At 37.5% G+C, this 24,266-nt stretch overlaps 2 protein-coding genes across 10 annotated transcripts in view; one reads left to right on the forward strand and one right to left on the reverse strand.

The window, feature by feature from the left end:
• Positions 1-450: 450 nt before the first annotated feature.
• IAPP (islet amyloid polypeptide) lies at positions 451-3,619 on the reverse strand. The gene is made up of 3 exons (XM_071551333.1): positions 3,540-3,619; positions 3,259-3,393; positions 451-640 (listed from the first exon to the last, which is right to left on the reverse strand). Exons 1-3 carry the CDS (start codon positions 3,617-3,619, stop codon positions 451-453), a joined length of 405 nt encoding a protein of 134 aa, XP_071407434.1.
• LOC139670105 (solute carrier organic anion transporter family member 1A2-like) overlaps positions 2,890-24,266 on the forward strand; it is a 32,756-nt gene continuing 11,379 nt past the window's right edge. For 2 of the 9 annotated variants that reach the window (XM_071551323.1, XM_071551332.1), the window contains exons 1-6: positions 2,890-2,959; positions 4,047-4,150; positions 5,604-5,648; positions 20,439-20,537; positions 21,613-21,754; positions 23,595-23,727. In XM_071551323.1, the coding sequence (XP_071407424.1) occupies positions 5,625-5,648; positions 20,439-20,537; positions 21,613-21,754; positions 23,595-23,727 (398 nt within the window). In that variant the 5' untranslated portion in view covers positions 2,890-2,959; positions 4,047-4,150; positions 5,604-5,624. The other 7 variants (XM_071551324.1, XM_071551325.1, XM_071551329.1 and 4 more) reach the window with 7 other exon arrangements.

Raw genomic sequence — 24,266 nt, forward strand, 5'->3', positions numbered from 1 at the left:
GTTTTACTTTCATTAGGACATAACTTTTGCAAGCATTCTATTTGTTGTTTTTCAGTTGAGATGACTTCTTTCTCTTCCCAAACTGTGACTATAAAGACATACACATCATGGTTATCTTTTTCATCCTTTTAATAATAATAATAATGATAATAAAAAAACCCTGTTGCATTTACTTTTCCATTTATTATCATGATAGATATTTTTTTTTCTTTTTACAACGGAATTTGACAAGCAGATTTCTGGAATTCTTAATGGAGTTGAAAGGATAGCCTATGCATGTCACTGCACATGCATAGTGGAATGGTGAACATAAATCACATACACACACACACACACTCACAGAAACCAAGGCACTGGTAAGACCGTACAAGTAATTAATGACTAAGAGGTTATTGAGACATTAAAATCTGAGCTCTTAATGAAAACTGTATCAGTAGCCACTCTAACACCCTAAAGCTGTGCATCCTTTTGGGATTCTCTGCTTAATAGCCCTGCTGTGTCCCTCTTTCCATATGTATTGGACCCCACATTCGTAGGTGAATAAATTGCTCCGATGTTGCTGCTGGAACGAACCAAAAAGTCGGCCAAGCGCTGTGTCACACATGTGGCAGTGTTGCATTTCCGTTTCTCCAGGTGGTGACTACCAAGGGGAAGCAAAAAGAGCCAAGATTAAGTCAAATGATGAGCAATTAAGTATGCCACTTCTCACAGTCATTTAAGCTTTGCTAATGTGGGAGCTCTTTTAATATGTGCACAAATACAGGAACATTACAGTCTTCCCACCACCTACTTTGTGCCTGAAAAGAATTCTTGTGCTGTATCTATTATCAGCTTTAATGGTGGGGGTTATTTGAATGCAGAGACCTGAACAGTCATATGTCGTTTTTATTGATATTCTGCATAGCAGTTTGTGACATGTAGAAAACCTGTAATGATAGTATAGATAAGACAGTAAGTGAAAGCAATGACTAAATGTTTAACTTCAAGCTGAACTTCTATTTAGAGCTCTTGCTGATATCATGAGGATTACTAACATAATGACAGTCACTAACATTTATTTAGGTCTCTTGTTACCACAGAATCTTATCCTGCTCTCACTGAAGTGAATGGTAATATTCCAGTCTACATCAAGTGCAATGAGCCCAAAGACTCTTCCTCCCAATTGCACCACATATTATGAGAGGTGGCAGGCATTGCCAGCTTCTGCCAACTTCAGTACTACTTAAGATGGTCCTTAGCTCTGTCTGTGCCACTTAGCTCTGACTAAACAGAGATTTCATCATTACTGAAAAGTTGCCACATCTTTGTTGAAACACTTGCAGTTTGGAAGTGCTGTAGTGGTAGGAGATAATAATTTGCTGGATGAGACTTTAAAGAGTGTCCGTGGAAGAATCTATATCTAAAAATAACTGAACCAACAGACCATTTATAGAACTCCATGTAAAACTTAAATACCATGAGGTTTGGTTTGGGGTTTTTTGTTGTGTTTTTTTTTTTTTGAATCACAATAAAACTGTTAGCTTGAGAGAGCTTGGGGTTTCAGATCTGTTTCTTAGACCTGTGTGTTGTTTCTTCAGACAGAAATATTTGCTTCCTGAAATTGCCTATTGAGTTATTGTTAATTTTCTTGGACTTCCTCATGCTGATGTGGCATGAGGCAGACACCAGTTTACAGCAAAAAAAATCACTGTGAAGAGTGAAAATTTTCCAGTTTGAATACCTGAGCAGTTACCAATGAGTTTCTTTTCCTATTGATTATTAAATCTGTTATCTAAAATGTCACATAGCCTTTTAAACTTATTTGTATTGATCTAAGAATCCAAATGGAATAACAATTGTGAGAGAAATGTCTGTATTATACTGGTTCTTCATCACTAGATAGGTAGCAATTTCTAAGCAATTAATATTTTAAACATGTGACTGTATTTAAATGAAATGGTTGGATAGGGGTTGATATAGCTTCTCTTAGATTTTCATGGGTATTTCTATTGATTTTAAGAATTTAACCAAGTCCTTAACATAGGAGATTCAAACAGCAACTGGTTCTCACAGAGATCCTGATTTGTTTGTGGAGGCAGAATTCTCTTTTCCATTAAAGATACAAAATCAGGTCCTGGTACTCCAGGTTTAAAACTCCAGCCCTTACAGGAAGCTACTAGGTTTCTTTCTGATGTCTAGCCTGATTGAACACACTACACCTGTCAGCTCTCTGATCTATAGCCTGTAAATGTGTATGTGCTTCGATGAGACAGCTCACCCAGAAAGATGCTGTCCAAGACCCCAGAAAAGCACGTAATCACACTTAAAAAGGTGATGCCATGTCTTTGAGTATTACAGTTTTTGATTTTTGTTTGTATTTTTTTAAAGTGATAGCTGTAAAAATGTGAGTACTCAGTCTCCAGTATAAAAATATTTTAGTAGGTAGATGAATTGTCATATAATAATATTTTTAATATATATTCAAAGAGAAAGGAACAGGCAACTCTATAGACATATGTATTTACTGAATCTATCCATAACAGCATTGTCATTGAGAGAAATTCACTCAAAAGTCTGACAAAACTAGATGAACTTGAAGGTCTGTTCCAGCCTTGATAATTTGGTGAATAGTTCAGTGCTGCTTATGTTTTAGTATGAATTGCAATTACTTCTTGAAATGTTTTTTATTAATTAAAAAGTTACTTGAAACTGGATCTATGAATCTATAAATATGAATGCATTTCAGTCAAGTTAAATGCTATCATAGCCAATTGCTTCTTTTCCTTCTTCCCATGATTAAATTGATATCTAAATATGTAATGAAAAATTACTTTCAGGAAACATTTGTGTCGTAAAACAATTCCATTAGTGTTATTAAGAAGGATATATCTTCTTTTTTTTTCCTCTTCAGGCTTAGAAATGTGACAAATTTGAAAAAAAAAAAAAGAAAACACTTTCAAAATCCGCTTTTCTTCTCACGGTAATGTAGTACTTGGAGCCTTTGTAATTCATGAAACTGTTATAATTGTAAAGTGATTAAATGATCTGCAAGTTTTGTCTCAGCATTTCACTTTCTCCCCTGAATGCTCTGATCTTACATTTACAGAAGAGCTGATCTTTATGCTTACAGAAAAGCTTGGTTTACTAGAAGAAGGATATTTCAATCTCTTTTTCAGAATAAACAGCAGAGTCTCAAGTAATAGGATATCACTGGCAAAAAGTTTACTTCATAATTTAATCCTACCTGATATGACTAGAAAAAACCAGGAAAATCAATACCTTTTTGTCTTTGCTGCTGGTTGTTCTGGCATTTCCTCACTAAATCCCGAGAGTGTGTTCTGTGACATTACCGGCAATATCCATCCTTGTCTCTTAGAAGTACCATCAGACAGATCATCAGCCACAGACAGTAATCTTTAAACAACAATAAAATACCCAGTGAAATTGAATAGCTCTATTTTTGCTCATGTTTCTTGAGACATGAAAGCAAAAGCAGTTCATGCAATAATCTGAACACCTTTTTCCCTCAAAAGAAATAAACATGATTATTTATTACTCACTTCTCAATGGGTGTAGCTTCCAAACAGCTCAGGGTGACAGAAAGTGCAATGAACAAAACGGACAGCTTCAGGTTGCACATCTTTCCTCCCAAACTTTCTGAAAAGAATAATAATTCAAAACTGAAAGCAGACTCTCCAGCATATCCTAGTACTGGTGCCCATTCTGTCCTAAATCAACAGCAGCTAGTCCTTTTCACAGTCTAGAGTGAGAAAATGATCGCCCTAAGTTCAGTGACACAATGCAGTTTCAGACAGATAGCTCTCAGCAGTAAATGTTCATTTTCCATTTAGTAGTTTCAATCCTATCCCTCATCCCTGGTTTGAATTTCCTGACAAATGCCAGTCTCAAATTCTGGTCCTGGATGTAGTTTACCTTAAAGTTATCTTAGGCTTTTCCTGAAAAATGCTGTTGGTTAATAATGAGGGATATTTTGCTTTCCTGAAAGCACATCTGTTGCACTGCATCTAAAGAAAAAAGGGAAATTGTTTACCTGTTTGTGGTCACAGATCTGACTGGAGAAGCCCGTCTGTGTCAGCAAGAAGAGTGCATGCAACAATTCCACGCTTGCATCTGGCTCTGGAGTATCCTTTTCCCTCTTCCTTGCTGACAAGTAATACGGCTCTTATATATCCTTCACACCTTTCTCAGCTCTGACATCAGGCAGAACAGAGAGCCTGTCGTTAATTCCAATCCCTATAGACAGAAAGTGCCCCAGAGAGGAGCAGAGGCAGGTGGGGTCATTATTTCATTAGTAGCTTAGTAAATATTCACCTGGTATATGCAAGATGCCCTCATGAAGGTACTGCAATAGCATATTGCACATCCGAAACGTAGCCTCAATTTTACGGTTCTGATAAGATGCTGAGGTAATACTCCCTGTGGGTGTTTTTGAGGGCTAAATAAGGTAACAAAAGTTACAAAGAAAGCCAGAGCAAATGAAACACCAGATCACTGGTAATTGAAATAGAAGAAAACAGATATCTTAGGAAAGATGGAAAAGTTAACAGTTGTGGAGGTTTGTTGTAGTAGTGTATAGATCAAACAAGAAAAGTGTCTGGAGGGATTAAAGCTGTGTGAGGAATAAGAAAAGAGTGAAAATTATTAAAATTGAAAGATGGTGTTATTATTCAGGGTAACAGTAGAAATCATGTACATTTTTGAGTAAAGGATAAATGTGAATGAAAATTCTGTCACTAATCATGTGAAATCTCATGTTTTGCTAATACTGGTAGATGTCATGCATGTATGAAAATTGAGTCAATTAGTATTTTTAAGAAGGCAAGACTAGGATTAAAGAGCCAAGAAATGTCAGAATAAAGACAACCTGTGCAAATTTATTTCTCTAGTGTGCACAGAGTATGGTTCAGAGAAAAATATACAACTTTTAATAGACTAAATCCAGTATTAATAAATTACCTGAATGCAGATTTCAAAGGATACAGATTAGAGCCATTTCCCCCAATTTCAGTGAGAATTAGGCAAATCACGATTTTATTTTTTCCCCCCTCTGTCTCCTCAGTTTATGTTAGGTGCCCCAACGCCTTTGGAAAACAGGTTTTTAATTATTTATGGTGGTCAAGATGCTGGCACAAAAGCTCAGGCAAAGTTTTCAGTGATAAGAAGTTTCCATATGCATCTTTTCTCTCCCCAAGAACACAAATTAGTTCAGAATTGCTTCAATGCCAACTCCGTTGCCTTAACTGGAACCCCCCTTCTTTGTTGGTTTAGTCTGTAACACCAGATTTTCATTGAAATGGCTAAAGTTCCAGTGTTGGATCACTTCAGGCATCTGTGCTGCTTGAGTTGAATACAGAAGGAATATTTAGCTGGAATAGTAGCCTCTTAGCTTGATTACAACAGTTAGTCTGCAAACAAGACTCTAGAAAGTGACTCAATGTTTTGTTCATTGTCATAGTTGTTGTTCTGGGGTTTTTGTGTGTGTGTGTGTGTGTGTGTGTGTGTGTTTTGTTGGTTTGGTTTGTTTGTTTGTTTTTAAGGGATGCTACTTCTGGATATTTTGCTCTCTGTTTTTAATGGTATGATTATATACTTCTTTTCCCCAGGTTCCTGTTCTCCCCCCTTGGATGGAAACTCACAGTGTAAGAGAAGTAAGTACAGTGTTTAATCTTCACGATGACAGTAAATTCTGCACACCATCTGAAACAAATTTATCTCTCCACAGAATCACTATAGCATTGGCTACAATAAAGTAACACTCTGGTGTTATTTTCACTGGAGCAATTTCAATCCTGTGAAATGAAGGCAGGATTAAACCCATTTTATAGAGATATAATTATGCTGAAAAACAATTAAACAGATAATCTGACTGGTGATTGACACCAGCCAATATTCACTGCTTGAATATTGAACTTGAAAATGCCTTGATGTGCTTCTTCCAGGGTAGAAAGAGATCTGTGTCCTGCTGCCACTCAGTAGTAGTGTATTTGAAATCCTGAAAAAGCAGTGGATAGATCAGTTTATTTAATTTAAGATTTTAAAAGATTGAACTGAATATTCAGAATCTTTTATTTGTTAAGGCATCTCAATGAGTGATTGCTGTGTCAAGCTTGAATCAAGCAATGGGTTGACACAAGAAAAGTGAAAGAGGCTTTTCAAGGAAATACTGGTCCCAAATTCTAATGCCAGCTGTCCTGCAAGTGGCCTTGGGGGGAGCTACTAATGTTTTGAGTGGAGAAGAGAAAGGCTGATTCTTAAGTACACTGCAGAACTGAAACTAGGCTCATGATGTCCCAGGACCATTGCCAGCCTCCTGGGTCACACAGCATCTTGGCAGAGTCAGCAAGAAGACTATCCAGCAATTAGTCCAATGTAATATTAGCAAAATTAAGGTACTACAACTTCTGTTACAAGTTCTCTTAAGCAGGAGTAGTGTTTTCCTACACAAACAGGAATGGAATATAAAATTGTGAAGTCTTTTTGACAGCAAAACTCTTCATAATACAAATTTCCAGATGCTGGTACTAAATACTGGGCAGTTAGTATCATTCAGTGGTTAAAAAAGTATTTTTACAACTGACAAAGTTCCATAACCCTGAGCTTAGGAAAAAAGCTGTATTGCCGTTCAAAACAATTGTTACCAGCCTAAGAAAAAAAATCCAATATTCTCTTTAAAGAAACTTGTAACCAAATCTATTCTGAGTAGTTATATAGTGATTTTAGATATTAATACTGGAGTTTAAGTGTGCATGAAAAGATTTGCCTAAAGTATTTTGCCTGTATGAGGGTTAGGGGACACCAGAGCTGAGGCTTAAAAAGAATCCAGAAGATATGGTATGTCAATGCCCTGCTTTCTTCTGGAAACTACCTACACAAATGTCTGGAATTGCAAAAAGATGACAGTGCTTTGCACTGTGTTGTACTGGCAGCAGAGGAACTGGGAACCAGCCTTGTCTCAAGTGTCTGCTGTTTTTATATACTGGGGAGTGGGATTTATCTGACTAAATGTGAGATGAATAGAGAGGCCATTCTAGTGCCTGTTTCTGATGCAGAAGTCTAAAATAGCTTGGATGATTTGTGCCTGTTTCTTCTTTTTGCCTGTAAAACCAGCCTTGGGTGACTCGCTCAGGTATAGATGTTTACACTGTGGGTGTCCAAATGTATGTGAGATGAATTCCATCAGGGGTACTTAACTCCCTTACATGCTCAGTGCCTGAGATTTAAGATTGTCTCCCTCTTTCTCATATATACCTTTTTCTTAGGCTATTCTTGACACCTGCTGGCCAGCTGGTTCCTGCTTTTAATGACTGCTTTTCAATTCCTGAGTTTTACATTTGCTTCATAACATTAATAACACACCTAAAGACTCTTGGTAATGGATATATCTCTCCCATTCGTGAGAGTGACAAAGAGCCATATTACCTGTTGCTTGCACTTTACCAGCTGCTTTCCAGCTGTGTAAGGCAGATGTCTCCAGTAAATTACATTGTTGCTCAGTTACCAGGAACCAGAAGTGTGTGACTATCTCATGGTTAAGTTTGCCTGTTATATCAAAAAAAAAAAAAAAAGAAAGGAAAAGCTATAGGCATTAACTTAAAATGGGCTTATTTCAATTTTTTGAATAAACCAGAAAACATGACAACAGCAATATTAATTGCACCAGTGTAAATATTGCCAGCAATGAAACAGAATGGTGTGTCACTGCTTGTAGCTGTTATATGAGTTGAGCACAATGTTTCATGTGAACTGACATCATTTTTTTCACATTTATAGCAATTTTATTAGCTTTTATTAACCTTCAATTCCTTCTAAATTAAGCTGCAAAACAAAAGTAAAGTAAAGGAAAGAGGTTTCATTGATAGTGTCAGCACCCTGAAAAAGTCGAAGTGCTTTTTGTTCAAATGGCCAAATCTGAAATTAGAGGAGTAAATCAGGTCCCTAAACACGGTTTTCTGCTATCATTTTATAAGTCCTAGAATAGGCAGGACTGACTTTTCTGAACCTGGCTAGCACTGTTGTAACAACTACAAATCAGGTGAGACATCGGAGGAAGTCTAAAACTACACTTAGACACTTATGATTAGGAACCTTAATTGTTCTCTAAATTTTTACATTTGGATGCCAAAGTCTGAAAATTTCAGCTATAATACTGTCTTTCCAGTATTTCTTACTTGGTGCTATGTTGAATATTACACTGTTTGTACCTCCTGGTGTGTGGAATTGTAATTTTTTACTGGTAGCACTTGAGCTGTGTGCATCTGCTTTGTTCAAATAGTGTTTTATCAAATAAGCTTTTGCTAGCACAACTTTCTTTGTTACTCCTATTCTGTGTGGGCCATTTCAGTGCTGAGAAAAATTCAGAGCTCTTCTTCTTGATCCCAAAACTGATGTTAAACCTATGGAAAAAAATATGTAAGAAGCAGCAGAGAGGTAAGGGAAGGAAAGTTAATAATTTCTCATGCAGTGGAAAAAGCAGGTGATTTGGAAATGGAGGGTGACCATTTATGGAATTGACTAGCAAATGGAAAGAAGTAATTTGGATAGTTAAGAGTATTTTAAAATAGCTTTTATGATGTATTATGTTACTCATCTCACACCACTGAGAGAACAATGATGTAGACTTAAAGGACTGTTGCTGCTGATTGCTCCGAGAATGAGCTCAGCAGTTTGTGCTGAATCAGTTCCTATAGCTTGGGATCTCCCAAGCAAGAGAAATAAATTCCATGTTTGCATCAGAAAAGTCAGAATTGGCAGCTCAGTGGTTGATTAGTTCTAGTTCCTAATGCCATTTCTGCTTACAGTTTGTAGAGTTTTAATTGCATAGCTTCTACTGACCTGCATCCAACAACTTACCTTTAAATACAACAGAAAGTTCAACTGATGGTTTCTTTTCCCCTGCCTCTCCTGCAACCTGCTTCCAGAAGTATAAGTAAGAGCAGAACTGCCCTTTAGTTAGCAATGCCACTTTCAAAGGCTGTACACAATGATAGTGGTAAATATATGATATGAAATAGTAGTTTATCCTTTCTGGTAACCTAAGCCATCTGTTGCTTCCTGCTATGATAATCCTCTGAAGTCACTTTCTATAGAAATGAATGTATAAAAACGTATTCAGATTTCAAGGATATTACTGTAATTTATAGATGCCACTGCTGCAGTGGTATGTGGAGTCCTCTAACACATGTGTACTACTCATACAAAGCAGAACAGAAGATCTCACTAAAAGGGAGAGTATGGCACTTATTTGAGTGCCTCCTTGTGGAACTAGTGTATTGTAAATTTGCCTCCCTTTTGACTGCATAGGTTTCTCCCTATGGAAGAATCTGGAGTGACTATATTGAATCATACAATGGTTTGGATTGGAAGGAACCTTAAAGATCATCTCATGCCAACCCCCTGCCAAGGACAGGGTCACCTATTACTAGAACACATTGCTTAGAGCCCCTTCCAACCTGGCCTCAAGCACTTCCAGGGATGGGACATCCACAACTTCTCTGTGCAACCTGTTCAGTGCCTCACCACCCTCACAGTAAAGAATTTCTCCCTAATATCAAATCTAAACCTACTCTGTCCTTGTGAAGCCATCACTCCATCTTCCTTGCAGGCTCACTTCAGGTTTTGCACGTCTACAATTAGGTCACCCCAAAGCTACTGAATGTGCAGAATGAAGACTCCCTCCTTACTCCTGTTAGGATAAAAATGATTAAGAAATTATGTATGTGTAGAAGTGATGTTTCTGATTTACTAAATATAACTGTAAGAATTCTCCACCTCTTTTTCCCTACCCCAGCATCTTATAAAGAACACAGACATCTGTAGAAGATACAGTGAGACCAGGAACCACACTCCATACAATCCAAATTTATTTTACTGGAGGTGAATCCCTAGTAAATACCATTCTCCTTCAACAGAAACTGCTGATTTTCAAAAGGATTCTACACAAGTCATGTCAGCCCTTCCTATCTGATCCAGTGCATAAATTTTAACTAAGTTTTCTTTTAAACTATCTCAGTTTCAATAATCAGACTTTTTTTTTCCCCTTTTGCAAACTGCAGCAAGAGAATGACAATCTGGCTTTGTCTTGAAACACTCTGAGTCTTTCAGATGATGCTGTCTTGACAGCTCTGCTATTAATAGTGGCATTTTCTCTCCTGTTTAAAAAGGACAGTTGTGCTGAACTGAGAATCAATCACGTTCGTAATAATTTTTCACTAAGGGTAAATGCAGTCTTCTGGCTTACGTAGGAGAATTTACATTGAAAATACCATGAAATAGAAATTAACTTATTTATTGCATGTCATCTCACGTAGCTGCGAGGTAAGATAGCCCTGTTTCAAAAAGAAGTGCAGTAGGGCTGAATTTACAGTATGCTTGAATTGTTGTATATGTGAGTGCAAGGCCTGACCTTTTCATTCTACTTGGAAATGAGAAAATACTTTGATAAGCACAAGGAACATGAATCAGTACATGAATTTGTCTCTCTACACTAAGAAGTCGTTAAAAATTCATTAGAAGTTCAGCATATGCATCTGAAAAGACATAGTGGGTTTTTTTGTCTGTTACGGTAGTGTTTTCTACACCAAATATTGCTCTTTCCTTCCGTTTAGCAACAAGTCCACTTTTGACTAAGCTTATCCTTGATAAGAGAGACCAGGAACAGTGTGGGAAAGTCAGTATTTAAATGTGAGCTCTCACAAATACTTTAGGAGTTACTAGTGACATGGCTAGTTCAAAAGGTGGTGTTTTTGCAATAATTTGTTAAACCAAATACAAAGTGGAAAATTGAAAGCATTGTGTTACTGCAAGGAGGGGTTAAAAAAGGACTCTGAAACTTTTCGGTCATTAACATATTGAAATAATTTCATATTAACACATATTGTGCCAATGAATTATAAAGATTCAATGGGACAAAGCTGAACAGTCATCTTATAAAAGCATCTGATTTAGAAAAGAGCCTTGTGCAGAGCAGCAGAGAAGTACATACTTCAGGACAAGTGTCTTAAAATCCTTAGATTTTGATAATATTTACTCTTTATATAGAATGGATATCTTAAACTCTGCTTTTGATTTCAGAGTATTTTCTGTTACATAAACTACTGTCTACATAGGTGTGTTTTTTTCTCTCTCTTTCTCTTGATTTACAGGATTCCTACACATTTCCACTCTGGCTACTGAGCACGATTCTAGTGACTGTAGGCTTGATTTTGTTCATTTTCAGAGGCACCTTCTTGGTGCATTCCCATGGGTTTCAATTGGCTGGTTTAATTTTAGAGAGCTATCACATTGCCGCAGTGTTCATACTTATTGATATTGTGTGAAAAAATGAAGAATGTTGGCAGTGTCATATATAATTTCATCTCAACAGAAGATTTCATATAATTTCACATAAAAGAGGGGTTAACACATTCTAGAATTATTTTATAAGGAGCTGCCATACGCAGTCATAATCTTCATGGTGTTATGGATCACTACAGCCCACTACTTTAAGTCGTATACCATCCTGTTGCCTTTTATAATACTCACAATATTTTGTATAAATTGAATAACCAACTGTTGAAAGAACCATACAAATTATCACTGTAGGCAGGTATTTTTTATTAGAAATTCTTAAATGTACACTGTTATTTGAAGTCAGTACTTTAATTTTCATTGTCATAAAAGGATGCATGTCTCATGCATCTTAAACCTTTCTCAGAAAGAATATCAGTTTTGCAAGGCTCTATGAAAACTTCCTAGGTTTTAAAAAGCAGATGTTTGTATGTAGAAAGCCGTGCTCACAGGTACATGCGTAGGCATGTGCCTGGTTCCCAAAAGATCCTGGAGCTTCCACTCAGATGTTTCACACCTTTTAGGACTGAGCTGTTTTAGATGAGGTCACTGTATAAGGTGTACCTAGAAAGGCCAGGTGTATCGGCTTTGAGCATTTTCTAGTAACTGGTAACCAGCCTGATGTTATCTCTGCACACAAAGCATATTATCACACACCAAAAACCCTGGGGACTTGATGGATAGTGAAAGTGAAGTGCGATCAGGTTACATAAACCACTGATTGATGAATCATAGTTAATGTCATTTTTTTAGAGTAAAAGTCTTCAGAGAGACTTTGAAGCTTTGAACTGCCAGTCAACCTACAGTACATTCGTTCCTTTAACTTTTCTTAAAGTGTGTTCATGAGACATTATGCTTCCTTAGTGGAAAGCTGATGACCTGATCACACAATAAATCCCTTTAAATAGGAGGTACTGTCCAAAAGTATATATTTGGGATTTGAATTATTTTTTTTTCTTTTTAGCATAGGTAATTTACTCTGAAAAGCTGTTTTGACAATTGGAACATTTCTGTTTTCTAACAATTAAACCCAGAGGTTTGTATAACAGAATGTCTTCCATACTTGTAGCAAATTTTATGAAGAACAAAGAATTTTATGTCTTTGTCAAGTTTGCCACAAGACTAGAAGACTTGAATATGTTTTGCTAAAACAAAAGCAAAGCTCTCAAATCCATGCAAGTGGAAATCAATGTGCTTAACTGCTTTCTTAAGAGAGAAACTGTTATGACAGTGTTGCTGGTTTAAATAAATAAATAGTTATGAATACAGACAGCAATAGCATTTTGCACATAGATAGTATTATCTACAAGGTAGGGATATGAATGTTTGCTATAAATAACTACTGTGTTACAGAGGAAAGCATTGAGATGAACATGAGATAACAGGGAAGTGTAGAGTCGATGGCAGAGTTGAGGATGGAAGACAGATCTGAATTTTTATATAGTCTGTAGCTGAGATGCACTTTGTTGCTCTAAGAGGAAAGGAAATACTACTGGATAGTCAAAACTACAACTGCATTCAGACACAAAATGAACATAAAATTTTGTATCTGTCTATGTTTCTGCATATACAGGGGTAATTGTCACACTACCTTCTTTGTTAAATGCAGGTGGATGCTTCCCTACCTGGTTTGAGCAGATCAAGGTCTTACTTACCAGTCCCTTCACTGGCCAGTACAATGAGTCCTTGATTTACCTTAGTCTGGTGTAACCACTGCCAAAATAGATACATTTTTTTATTAAAGGAGGGTCATTACATTATTATATATTATCTTTATTTTGCATCCTTCTTGTTTTTCTTTTGAGAGAGTAGGTTCCCAAAATATCTTGAGAAGGATTTCTTCTGTGCTGTGACCCCTATGAGCAGGTGAAAGGAGAGAACAATACTGTGAAAGAGACTGCCTTATGAGGTTTCTACACTCAGTTTTGATGGTCTGTTTAAAAGTTGAAATTTGCAGTGAAGCTTCTGGTGTGTGTACCCAGATCAGGGCACAATCTGCAGAAGAAAATTCTGTGTTGCCCTTGCCTTGTAAGAAATTCTGCCCTTCAGCCTCCATTTGGCAGGAAACTGCATGGCTATTCAACTACCACAACTCTGAACTACCAGAGAAGATGTCAGAAGGTCCTACTGAGAAAAAAATGGTTTTAAACATTGCTTGGATTGTGGTACAGCTCTGAACTGATGGGGGAGATGACAGTGAACCTACACCATGTTGGGGCATTCTTATCTGGGTTGCCATGCTGTGTCCTATTGGATGTGCAACCCATGACTGCTGCAGTGCTCAGTTCTGTGGAGATACAGTTCATAGTTCCAGCCTTTCATGAACTGGAACTATGGGGTTGCTTACAACTGGGAGTGTTTTCAAAATAATGTATGGCATTTACAGTGAGGTCAGAAGCGCCTTCTGTGTTTTTGGGAGGTAGCTCATTGGGACATAGAACATTTACACTGAGACCAGTAACTATACTTTGCATTTTTCACTGAGAACTTTTACTGTTTTCCATAAGAGCACTGTTTATCCATTTAAACTCCCTATCAGTTTGCATTAGCAATTGTAAGGGGGTCCTGACCCTAGGCTGGGAGCTGCTGGCTGTCAGGAACTGTTGAGTTCCTTGGCTGGAATGAGTAGATCTAAAAAGTCATAAGGAGAGAGAACCAGGACTGGTGTCATCTGACCTGATTTTTATCTGCCTAAGAATTAGTTATCTAGACTCTCTAGACTTTCAAATCCAAGGGAAGAAAAAGCACCTCCAGAGACCATTTCCTTGGTTGGAATGAGTAGATCTAGAAAGTCATACGGAGAGAGAACCAGGACTGGTGTCATCTGATCTGATTTTTATCTGCCTAAGAATTAGTTATCTAGAGTAGTTAGTTATCTAGACTCTCTAGACTTTCAAATCCAAGGGAAGAAAAAGCACCTCCAGAGACCATTTCCTCCCACTTATTTTAGACAGCTGTCTTGGAATGGGATAAATTACTCCTGGAAGTATATGACTCCATGGGAGGATCTTCAACAAAACTACTTGCTAAGAATAGGGTTTACCCTGATTCTATACAAATACTTGATGTTCTTGAGGTATTTTCCTTATGCTGAAGCATTAGAATGATAAAAGCTACCCCTCGAACAAAAGCTATCTCGACAGTAGTGAATAATTGTAGTCTCAGTTTCTCAAGCAGAGGGCTGATAATGCAGGAAGCAGTGAACTTGGTAAAAATATGGCCTTCAGGTGAACTCCCATGGAGAAGATGGAAATTCAGTATGTTATGATGTCATAAACTCTATGTGGTGCTTTATTATCCAGGAATAATCACAATAGAGAATAATACTCAATTCCATATACATCGACTTTTACATAAATATATTGAAGATTAAACTGTGCCTTTGTGAAAATATGTTAACTTCATATGTCTGCTCCTCTTTTCTTGGAGAGGTATTTAATTTGTGCCTGTTGCTGATTATAAGTCACTTAAACTGCATCTTCAAGTAAGCTCTGGGTTATTTTTTCTGATATGCAGATAAATATTTGAAGCAAACTGTTAAGTGCCTGCAATAAGGTGGTATTTATTTGACTGGAAATTTTGATTTCCACTTTTGTAATTCCTTTGCTGGGTCTGAATCCTCAGCCTTACCCTAAGCTGAAATTATTTTTGAACAAAATAATGTTACAGGGACTGTAGAATTACACAGTCCTGTATGTGATGTTACTATGATATTTTTATCCCGTCAAAGTTGACTTCATGGTTATGTATTTAATAATTTATTAAACTCCCAGACAATGGCTTTTATTTCACCATTTTGCTTATTTCTTTTAGATACTGCAACTACTTGCATGTATCTCAGAAGCTCACTTTTAAGTAATTATGGTGAATAAGGAGATTTGAAAATAGGGATCTCTGTAGGCAAAATCACTGTATATCCTCTCCCCAAATAGGCATAGATTAAAATAGAAAGTATATGTTGAATATATTCTCCAAATTGTTATGACATGAAATGTTAAAAAAATGGATGGAATGAGAAGGAAAGAAGAAAGGGCTGGTAAATCCTTGTAGTAGTGGAACACAGGATAAAATCCCAACAAAACTGAGATCTATAGTTCTAGGTTCTGATCAGTTTAGGTAAACATCATGTATCAAATTCCATGTGCATTCTCCTAGCCAACTCTTCAGATTAGGTTTTTGCAGTAAGATTTCTATACCTATTACAATTAGAATACTGAAGTGAAGGTATTTTAATTGCAAAAGCAATGGTAATGCACTAATGACACTGAGAGCTTCTCTCCTACATAGAACGAGGCTTGGTTATACATAGAGAGCTGTTGCACATGGTGTGAGTACAGGAGAGAACTCACTTTTCACCTGAATAAATACTACTGTGCTGTTGATACACACTGCTGAGCACCTCCCATTTTGGTGGGCAGGATCCTCATCCCTAACCACCTTTAGCTCTTTTTTAAAAGGATGGCCAGATGGAGTTAAGGCAGCCTTAAACTCAGCTATTTTCTGCTTTTGTTCATTATTACTTTTTCATTCTATAGTCTTCTGTGTACACAAAGCACTACGTGGCACAGCTCAGACCACAGGCATTTTTCTTATTATTTTGTCAGAGGATTTTAAAATTTTCTAAAAATGGCAGTGGGTAAGTGAAGAAAACAAAAAATGTAAGAAAACTGGAAATTATTAGTGGTAAATAAGAATTTACCTCAGATTTTAGTTAGAGGATCAAAGGTGGAAACACTTTCTAGTTAAGCTGTATCAACAAAACCCCAGCACAGACAGCCATCAGGTGTGATTTGGAGACCATCATAAAACCAGAAAGCAGTGCTATAACTCTAAGGAAATGCATATTTTCAGAGGGAGTATGAGGCTTTTCACATATTGGAAACATTAATAGCTCTTTAGTTTAGAATTTTTCTAATGTGTGAGAACTGAGGAGATACTATATCAGAAATTTACAGTTGTGGACTTTTATTATAAGATATAACAGGGGAAAATGCCTCACTTCATGCTCTGGTGCAGCACTGAGCAGGTCAGGACCCTCAGCCACCAGCTGTCTGTAAAGTATCAACAGAGTGTCTACAGAATGTTTTTCGGTACAGCAGTAGAGTTGTAAGGTTGTGAGGCAAACCCACTGTGTAATAAAAATGCCAAGTTTCTTGCCAGTGTGTTGTTTTCCCCTTCCAGCAACACAACCACACAGGGTATGTGAAAGTCAGGGAGGTTTTTCAGCAAGGTTAGAGTTCCCTTGGCAAGCTGAGAAACACTGCCCTGGAAATTGTGCTCAAAAGTTAGGCTTTCATTAATCCCAATCCCACCCTCACCACATGTTTTAGGCCTTGGATGTGCATTAGTAGTTGTTTCTGTAAGGGAGATAAGCACAATTGTCAACAGGAGACTTAAGGTTATAAATGAAACCTGTGTCAGCACCAATACTTGAAGTTGTATCTGCTGATTCTTATATGTGATGTCTAAATGATTTAATCAAAATCAAATTACCTCTTCTTATCACATTAGATAGAACTCTTTATGCTTGGTCAAAATAGTCTCTGATTTTGTAAACATCCAGTAATCACTAACACAAACTCGTTCCCCTCTTCCCTTTTGACCTTTTGTCACCCTTTGATAGGACACCACCCAGCCTGTAAATCTGCATCGTTATGAGCACTCTTAAAGTTCTGCTTCTGAGTGTTTTTGGATTGGATGTCTTCAGTGGGCAGGAGTGTCAGCATTTCATGCTCTGAGATCTGACACAGCTCTTAGATCTTGGCCTTGTTTTGTTTTTGTTTTTGACAGGAAAGAGAAAGAATGGACTGAGTTCTTAGCAGGAAAATTGAGTCCACGTCTGTTATATGTGAGGGAGTACCTAAGATACACAGCTAAAACAATTTGGCAAAAACATGAATTTGGCAGTAGGTACACTTGGGTTAATTTTCAACAGTGTAGATTAGAAGTCAAAGTTCAAGTGTGCAGTATCAGTTGTTTCTTGCAGAAACCTTTTCAAAACTGTAAGTACCTAATTGTTTTGCCATGAGAATATTTTCCTTTGTCTCAGTCTAACATTAGTGTAATTACATTTGAGTAACAGTTTGAACTGTACCTTGTAAAACAAGATTTCAAAAAGCTTTTTGCAAAGAGTAAAATAAATTAGGTAAAAATTCTGACATGATAATTGTTCTTTGTGTGGATACACACGTGGTCACTTGTTTATCTTTCTGGTTGCCTGTGGAGATTTAGTCCAGTAGTAGAGGTGGCTGGAAGAGGCAGTTGTGGTGTCATTGCTATTTCTTAGCTGCCATAAATATGTCACCAACTCTGCAGAAGCAGTAGGAGGATTTTTTGTGACCTCTTCCCTGAAATTTCAGTGAACATTGAAGGCTTATAAGTGAGATGCGAGTGTAGGTAGGTCAGTCAGAACCTGAGGGCAAACTTTTGCATAACTACATAGTCTTACCTGGCCTGTGCATGTTCTTCAAGTGATTTCTTACAAAACTTAGTCACTCTGTGACTATCCTGGTAGCACAAGCTGCCCCTGCTCTTGCTTTTGGCTAAAGAGACATTGATGGATGTTCACTGAAGGAGAGTTTCCTTACAGCTCTGCTGATTCTGGAAGTCCAGCTGTGTTCAGGGCTGGCCTGGGCAGCTTAGGTTAGGGCTTGAGACCCTAGTGCCACAAATATTTGAGGTGACATACCACATCACTTGTGCTCAGATGGGCAGGTTTTGCTCTCTGTCCTTTCCTACTCTGCTTTCACCCCCACATTCTTCTCATGTTCTTGACTCCACTTTCCTGCCCTTTTCCTTATGTGGGTGTGGCACTTGTTGAACTGTTCTGTGGGTCAAATCATCTCATTACCTGGAAAGCAGTCTTTTTACCACATTAATTTTCTGCCTGTTTAATGAGTTAAAGAGGTTTGCAAGTGAGTCTGAAGAGCCCAAGAGTGTAAGCAAGGTAAGCAACAGGAATGTACAATTGAGATCATGCAGATGGGAGAAGGGACTGTTGGTTAATCTTTAGGCACAGAAACAGTAGTTTGAGTTCTAACCTGGATGTAAAGTGTGGTGTAAATACACCTGAGCTGAGTGAGTTATGCACCTGTCTCTCTGATAATCCAGGCTGTTAGTCTGTGTCAGTTTCAGTTTCCTTTAACTACAAAAACATTATAAAGCTAGTGAAAACAATCTCAGAAATTAAGCTGGAAATTGTAATTCTGTCTATTTTGTTATTCCATTAATGATCTTAATAATCTTCCCAGTAAAAAAATGGACTCATGCATTTTTTTCTACCATAATTTATGCTTTGAGGGGAGGTATGAATAAGTGAAGGCAAACATCCCCTGAAATTGTATGAGGAGTAGTGTCATGTTTCTGATTCACCAAGACAAACCTGGACTGAGGTTCCTGACTGGTACCTTGAGGCACCTGAAAGAAAACCTACAATTAATCAGCTGTTGTTCCCTGTGTATGTTAGTGAAAAGCAGGGGCTGGTATAGTAAGGGAAAGAATCCTGTTGCCAGCACCCAGGAGCAGAAGAGGATGGACATGGGGGACTGCTATGCTGTTTGGGTATTGCAGGTGGGCTTCACTCTGAATAAGGCAGTATTTAGATATTGCATAAATGTTTCCCTGGTACATAAAGTTTTATTGCAGATTGCGAAGAAAATGCTAATCTGTATAAGCAAAGTTTAGTCCTGTGATTGAACACAGTCTGTGTAAGCATTTGCAAGCAAAGCAGAAATACAAACTATGTATATATCATAGCTAATTGTCTGAGATGCTGACCCCCTACAATTGATTGTATTTTCAGGAATGCTGTAATCATACATTACACTTTTAGAGACTGAAAATGGGAAGGTAGCTCTAGAAGGAGTTAATGGCTGTGAATTTACTAGGAATCAAGTTAGTTAGGAAACACATTTGAGAGGATTAACATTGTTGTAGAAATTAACGTTTGAAGAGATTGACCAGGAGGGTGTTGGGTTGAAGAATGTGAAAGGCAATTTGGTCCTGTTGGTCGTGTTGTCAAGTTTGCTTCCCAGCCGTGACTCCATGGAGTGAACACACAGCGAAGAGCAGGTGCTGCAAGATCGCACTTGGAAAGTGTATCCAAGACAAAAAACGAGGAAATTAGCCTGTATCCATCCTGACCATAAGGTAGGGCTCTGACTTGCCCTGGTTTTCTTCAGCTTACCCCATCAAGCAGCAAGGAACTTGAATTAATGAAGTCTTTGTAGGAGTCCTTAGAATGAAATCTCTTTACTCATTATGCTAACCCTGAGACATGCTTTTACAAGTAAGTATATCCAAGTCCCTGAAATATGTTGCTCCTTCTTTGAACACACTTTTGAAATATATTTAAGATGTGTAAAAAAAGCAGGTAGCTTAGCACTACCAGAAGCTCTAACCATCAAGTCAAGATGGAGATCACTAAAAGGAGACAAACAAAGAGGGATATTTTTGCAGCTCTTGTGAGGGGAAGCAGAATGGAGTTTGTTTTGTTTCCATTTAGAACTTAAGTTGGTTTGGTAGTTTTGTTTTTATTTTGTTTCCTTCTAACTTTTATGTCAAGAGATTAATCTCCAATAGAGTTTCTATTAAAAATTAACAAATACACATTGGTGCCAGTAGAAGAGAGGAAGAAGATGCAGAGCAGAACTAAATGTCCTTTTTTATGGCTAGCAAGGATAGGAGTAGTAAATAAAGACCATACAGAGAGGTATACATCAGTTAAACCCATAGATCATAGTTGTGTGTCCCACAGTGGTCAGTGCCAAATGCTTGTGCAGAGGGCTGAAAAGCTGTGTTTAGGCAAACTGGCCTGCCCTCAGAACATCTCTTTTCTCTGTTCTTTGTTCTCTGGTTGTATGCTGCTGACAGCTTTCAGTGTTTGATGACACATAACTGGCTGTATATTATTGACTTTCCCATGTCAAATTGTCTTGATTAGGATAAAGTGTATAGGTTTGTAGCTTTTGGTGGAATTTGGTTTGTTGTTATTTAAGGAAGATGCTCAAATATCAAATCTCTTGGAAGTAATCTGATTTTTTTGCAAACATGGTACAAAATTTGGTCTTCGTTTTTCTCATCTTTTTAAACACTGCAATGGGATCACTGGACAGACTCAGAAACAGACGCTGGAAAAAATAAAAAAAGGCAACATGAAAGAAGCTGAGAAGCCACGTGCAGAGGACAAAATCTGTTGCATTTCCAAGCTGAAGGTACAGAAATATTTTAATGATTTTTGTAGGAACTCACAACTATAAAGCTTGTCTTTGCAGTGGGTTGGTAGAAGTTTCAACCTCTTTTAAATGAATGAATAAACTGTTTCATTTCTGCCCTAATGCCCTAATCAAGGTCAAACAAGTTTGTAAACAACCATGTGTTGTTTTTGCTGTCCCTGAACTTTACACTCCGAGCTGTGTTGGAGGTATAGTTGATTGCTCCTTTAAAGCTCTACCTCTGACTTGGTGTAATCCCACCAGTCTGGCATGTTTACCATTCCTTCTTAAACCTGTTAAATGAGCCTTACCGGTTGTGACATGGCAGTAAAATTTGGCCATTGATGTACCTTAGACTATTCAAGTTGTCAAGAAATGCTCTAAAAGTTTGTATAATAGCTTGTTTTTCATTGGAGTTCGAGGCCCAAGTACATTGCTTATGCTTTTTAGCATTTGCAGCAAGTGTATTGAAACATATTATTGGTTTAATTGTGTAAATACTGTGTACTAAGAACCCTCAAATTAAAAGGAATTACATCCTATTGCATGTATTTGATTTTTTTTACTGTCAATTGCTACTAATTTTCTTGAAAAGAGATAGTGTTTTTTTACAAAAAAAAAAAAAAGACACTGTTTACTCCTGTTTGAAATTACTTGTTCTGGGCTCATGACCTGTGCTGAGATGTGAGAGCAGATACTGGATCGAGTATTTTGGCCAAAGGTAACGATCTTAGTTCTGCAAGTAATTTGTCATTCAGGTTGGGAAGGTCTTTGCATCCTGGTCTGGCTGCAGACTTTCAGGCCTGCAGGTGGCAATCTTGCAGCAGGCACAGGACTGTCTTGGCTGGGGAAATGGGGCTTGAGGTTTCTAAAGAAAGACAGTTTTTAGTCAGTGGGAGCAGGTGAAGAACAAGGATGATACAAATGCAGGACGGATGGTGGGATTTACACACAGTGGAACAGAACTGTTCACTATCTTTAGCTGGAAGCACATCTTTGATGGAGAAAATAACCCTGGAATATTCATAAAGTTATAATTCTGACATCTGTATGCATTCTCCTCTTTCCTTCTCAGGTATTCCTGCTGGCACTCTCACTTGCATTTCTTGGTAAAACGATGTCTGGTGCTTACATGAACAGCATGTACACACAGATAGAGAAACAATTCAATATCCCAGCTTCTTTAGTGGGGATCATCAATGGAAGCTTTGAAATTGGTAATTTCTCATTCTAATATTTCTTACTATTTCAAAATATGATATTTTGGCTGAGCTGTATTAGGGACTCTCCTACCCTTAGCAATCTCTCAGTTGCTATGTGTGTTAATAGTGATGAACTCAGTCCTTCCTTTTCAGCTGACACTTCTGCCGTGATTGTCTTGGAAACTAACACAAGAACTTAAATAGAGAAGTTTAGGATTAAAAACTGGTGCTAATTTCTGCACTATCCTAACATATGACAGAGCAACTAACAAAATAGAACCAATTTGTGAGCTTTGCATTGAATCTTTCTGAACAAAACAAAAAGATTTTGTAAGCTTTGTTTGAATTTAAGGTCATATTTAGCATTTTACAGTTCCTTTAATCAAAGTTGGTTTGATTTCAAGTTTTTATATCTCTACAACTGCACCTTCAGAGAAAGTTTTGAGTTCTACTTTAAATGACCCTTACCTTGTCTATGAGTGAGATTTATTGCCCAGTGACAAAGTTATCTCTTGTCATTTCCTAAAAAGCCAAACAAAAGGTTTGATAGCTTCAAACCCCTCTAAATGAGGATCCTTAGAGGAGGTTTTTTACACTCTGAAAGTCACAGTGTGAATCTTTAATATCCCAGGCTCAGCTGAGGAGATGGTCTGCACAGGGTCATGTACACTGATGGGAGGGAAACAAGGCTCTTTCTCCCCCTTTTCCTGGTCTCCTATATCTGCATGTGCAAGAGGAAGAAATTGTTGACAGCACTGTGCTGCAGCCTGCAAAGCAGTCTGACAAGGCAGCTTAAAGTTATGATAGAGGAATACTCAGAATATATTCCTGTTTTTGATGAGGAGATTTTAAGAAATACGAAATGGCCAAGATTAATGAAGTGGTATGTAAAAGACTTACTGTTTTCAAAAAATTATCCTCTCAGAGGCACTTGTTGTATGATCATAATAATATTTGAAATTATTAAGAGACATAGGTGACTTATTAGGACTCTATAAATGTACATCTTTAAGTGTCATTAAAGCCACTGATCAAATACAATCTGTTTAGTAATCATACACAGAAAAGTTATTATCTTCTTTCACAGCATGATGCTCATCACTCAGAGACATGATTTTGTTCTTTTGATAAAATGATCACAAAATTGGTAGGTGTAAAATTACTAAATTGCTATTTTTATTCATACCATGAGCCTGATTCATACCATGAAACTTGATTCTTTTCTTAGTTGCATAGCAATAAATGAAGAAAGAGAAAATCAACTGATTCTGAAGTGAAAGTAGAAGAGAATAAAAATTTTTAGCACATTCATATTTTTAAATGGTGTAGGTACAAAAATATGGGGTTTTAAAATTCTAAAACAATTATTGAAATTAATATTATTTTATTATTCATTTTTTTCTGTGACTGTCATTGCGTGGCATGTTTATTATTTTCAGTAAAAAAAACCATTTGGAGATACTTTCTGTATTTCCTCACACATTATAAAATAGAGTATCCTAGGAGAATAATTTCCTAAGCCAGCTAATATTCTGCAGCATCTGGGCCTGGCCTCTATATAAAGTAGTGGGAAATTTCCTCTCTATGTAGATGCAGTCAAAAATCACTCTCACTGTGATCTCTTTGCCATGCTGCCTTCTATTCTCATATTCTTTTCATGTGATGTAAGTCACCCAAAAAAAGATCACACATAGCAGGGAATTACTGCATCACGTAGACACTGTCTAGTTACAGTTTTTACATGACAAGAAAGGAAACGGATGTTGAGCTTACAAGGTGTACTCAAATTTGTGTTGCAATTTAAAAGATCTGGGGATGCCTTGGTTTGTGAATGTGAACCAGGCTGTTGTTGCAGGTAACTTGCTGCTGATAGCATTTGTGAGCTACTTTGGAGCAAAGCTTCACAGACCCAGAATAATTGCTTTGGGCTGCACAGTTCTGTCATTGGGATGCCTTTTGATATCACTCCCTCATTTCCTGTTTGGAAGGTGAGTATTTTGCTTCACTCACAGCAGGTTCTGTAGTCTTTACTTATGTTAATCTGTGACTCCTTCCACTGAGACAGTGTTGCTTATTGAGAGAGACATTTCTGAACATGGGGTCAATATGATAATTTTAGAGCACCTTTTTTTGTTTCTGAGGTCAAAAGTCAGTCATATCTTCCTGAGGAGTGTCACCCCTGTGTTGGGCACCTTCTTTTTCCCTTGCCTTCATCCTTGTGCTACTCCCTGTGTGGAGTAGGCTGTGATACTGTCACATTACACCACCAGCTCTTGTATACTGGATGGGCAATGCCAGAGGATTTGTAAAGATAACTTTGGTCTGGAGCCTGGTGAGAGATCATACCTGATCTCTGTGTTGTCAAAGCCTTTACAGACCATAATGATTCTTCAACCGCTTTTTCACGAGTTTTGCTTGTCTATGTTTTAATCAGTGAGATATTTTTTGAGAAGAGAAGATCCTCTAATCTTGTTATGTCCAGTGTGGTCTGGCTCTGACAGCCTTGGTGGTACCTCCTGCTTAAGAT

The sequence above is a fragment of the Pithys albifrons genome, chromosome 3 (genome assembly GCF_047495875.1).
Source record: "Pithys albifrons albifrons isolate INPA30051 chromosome 3, PitAlb_v1, whole genome shotgun sequence".
Classification (NCBI taxonomy): Eukaryota; Metazoa; Chordata; class Aves; order Passeriformes; family Thamnophilidae; genus Pithys; species Pithys albifrons.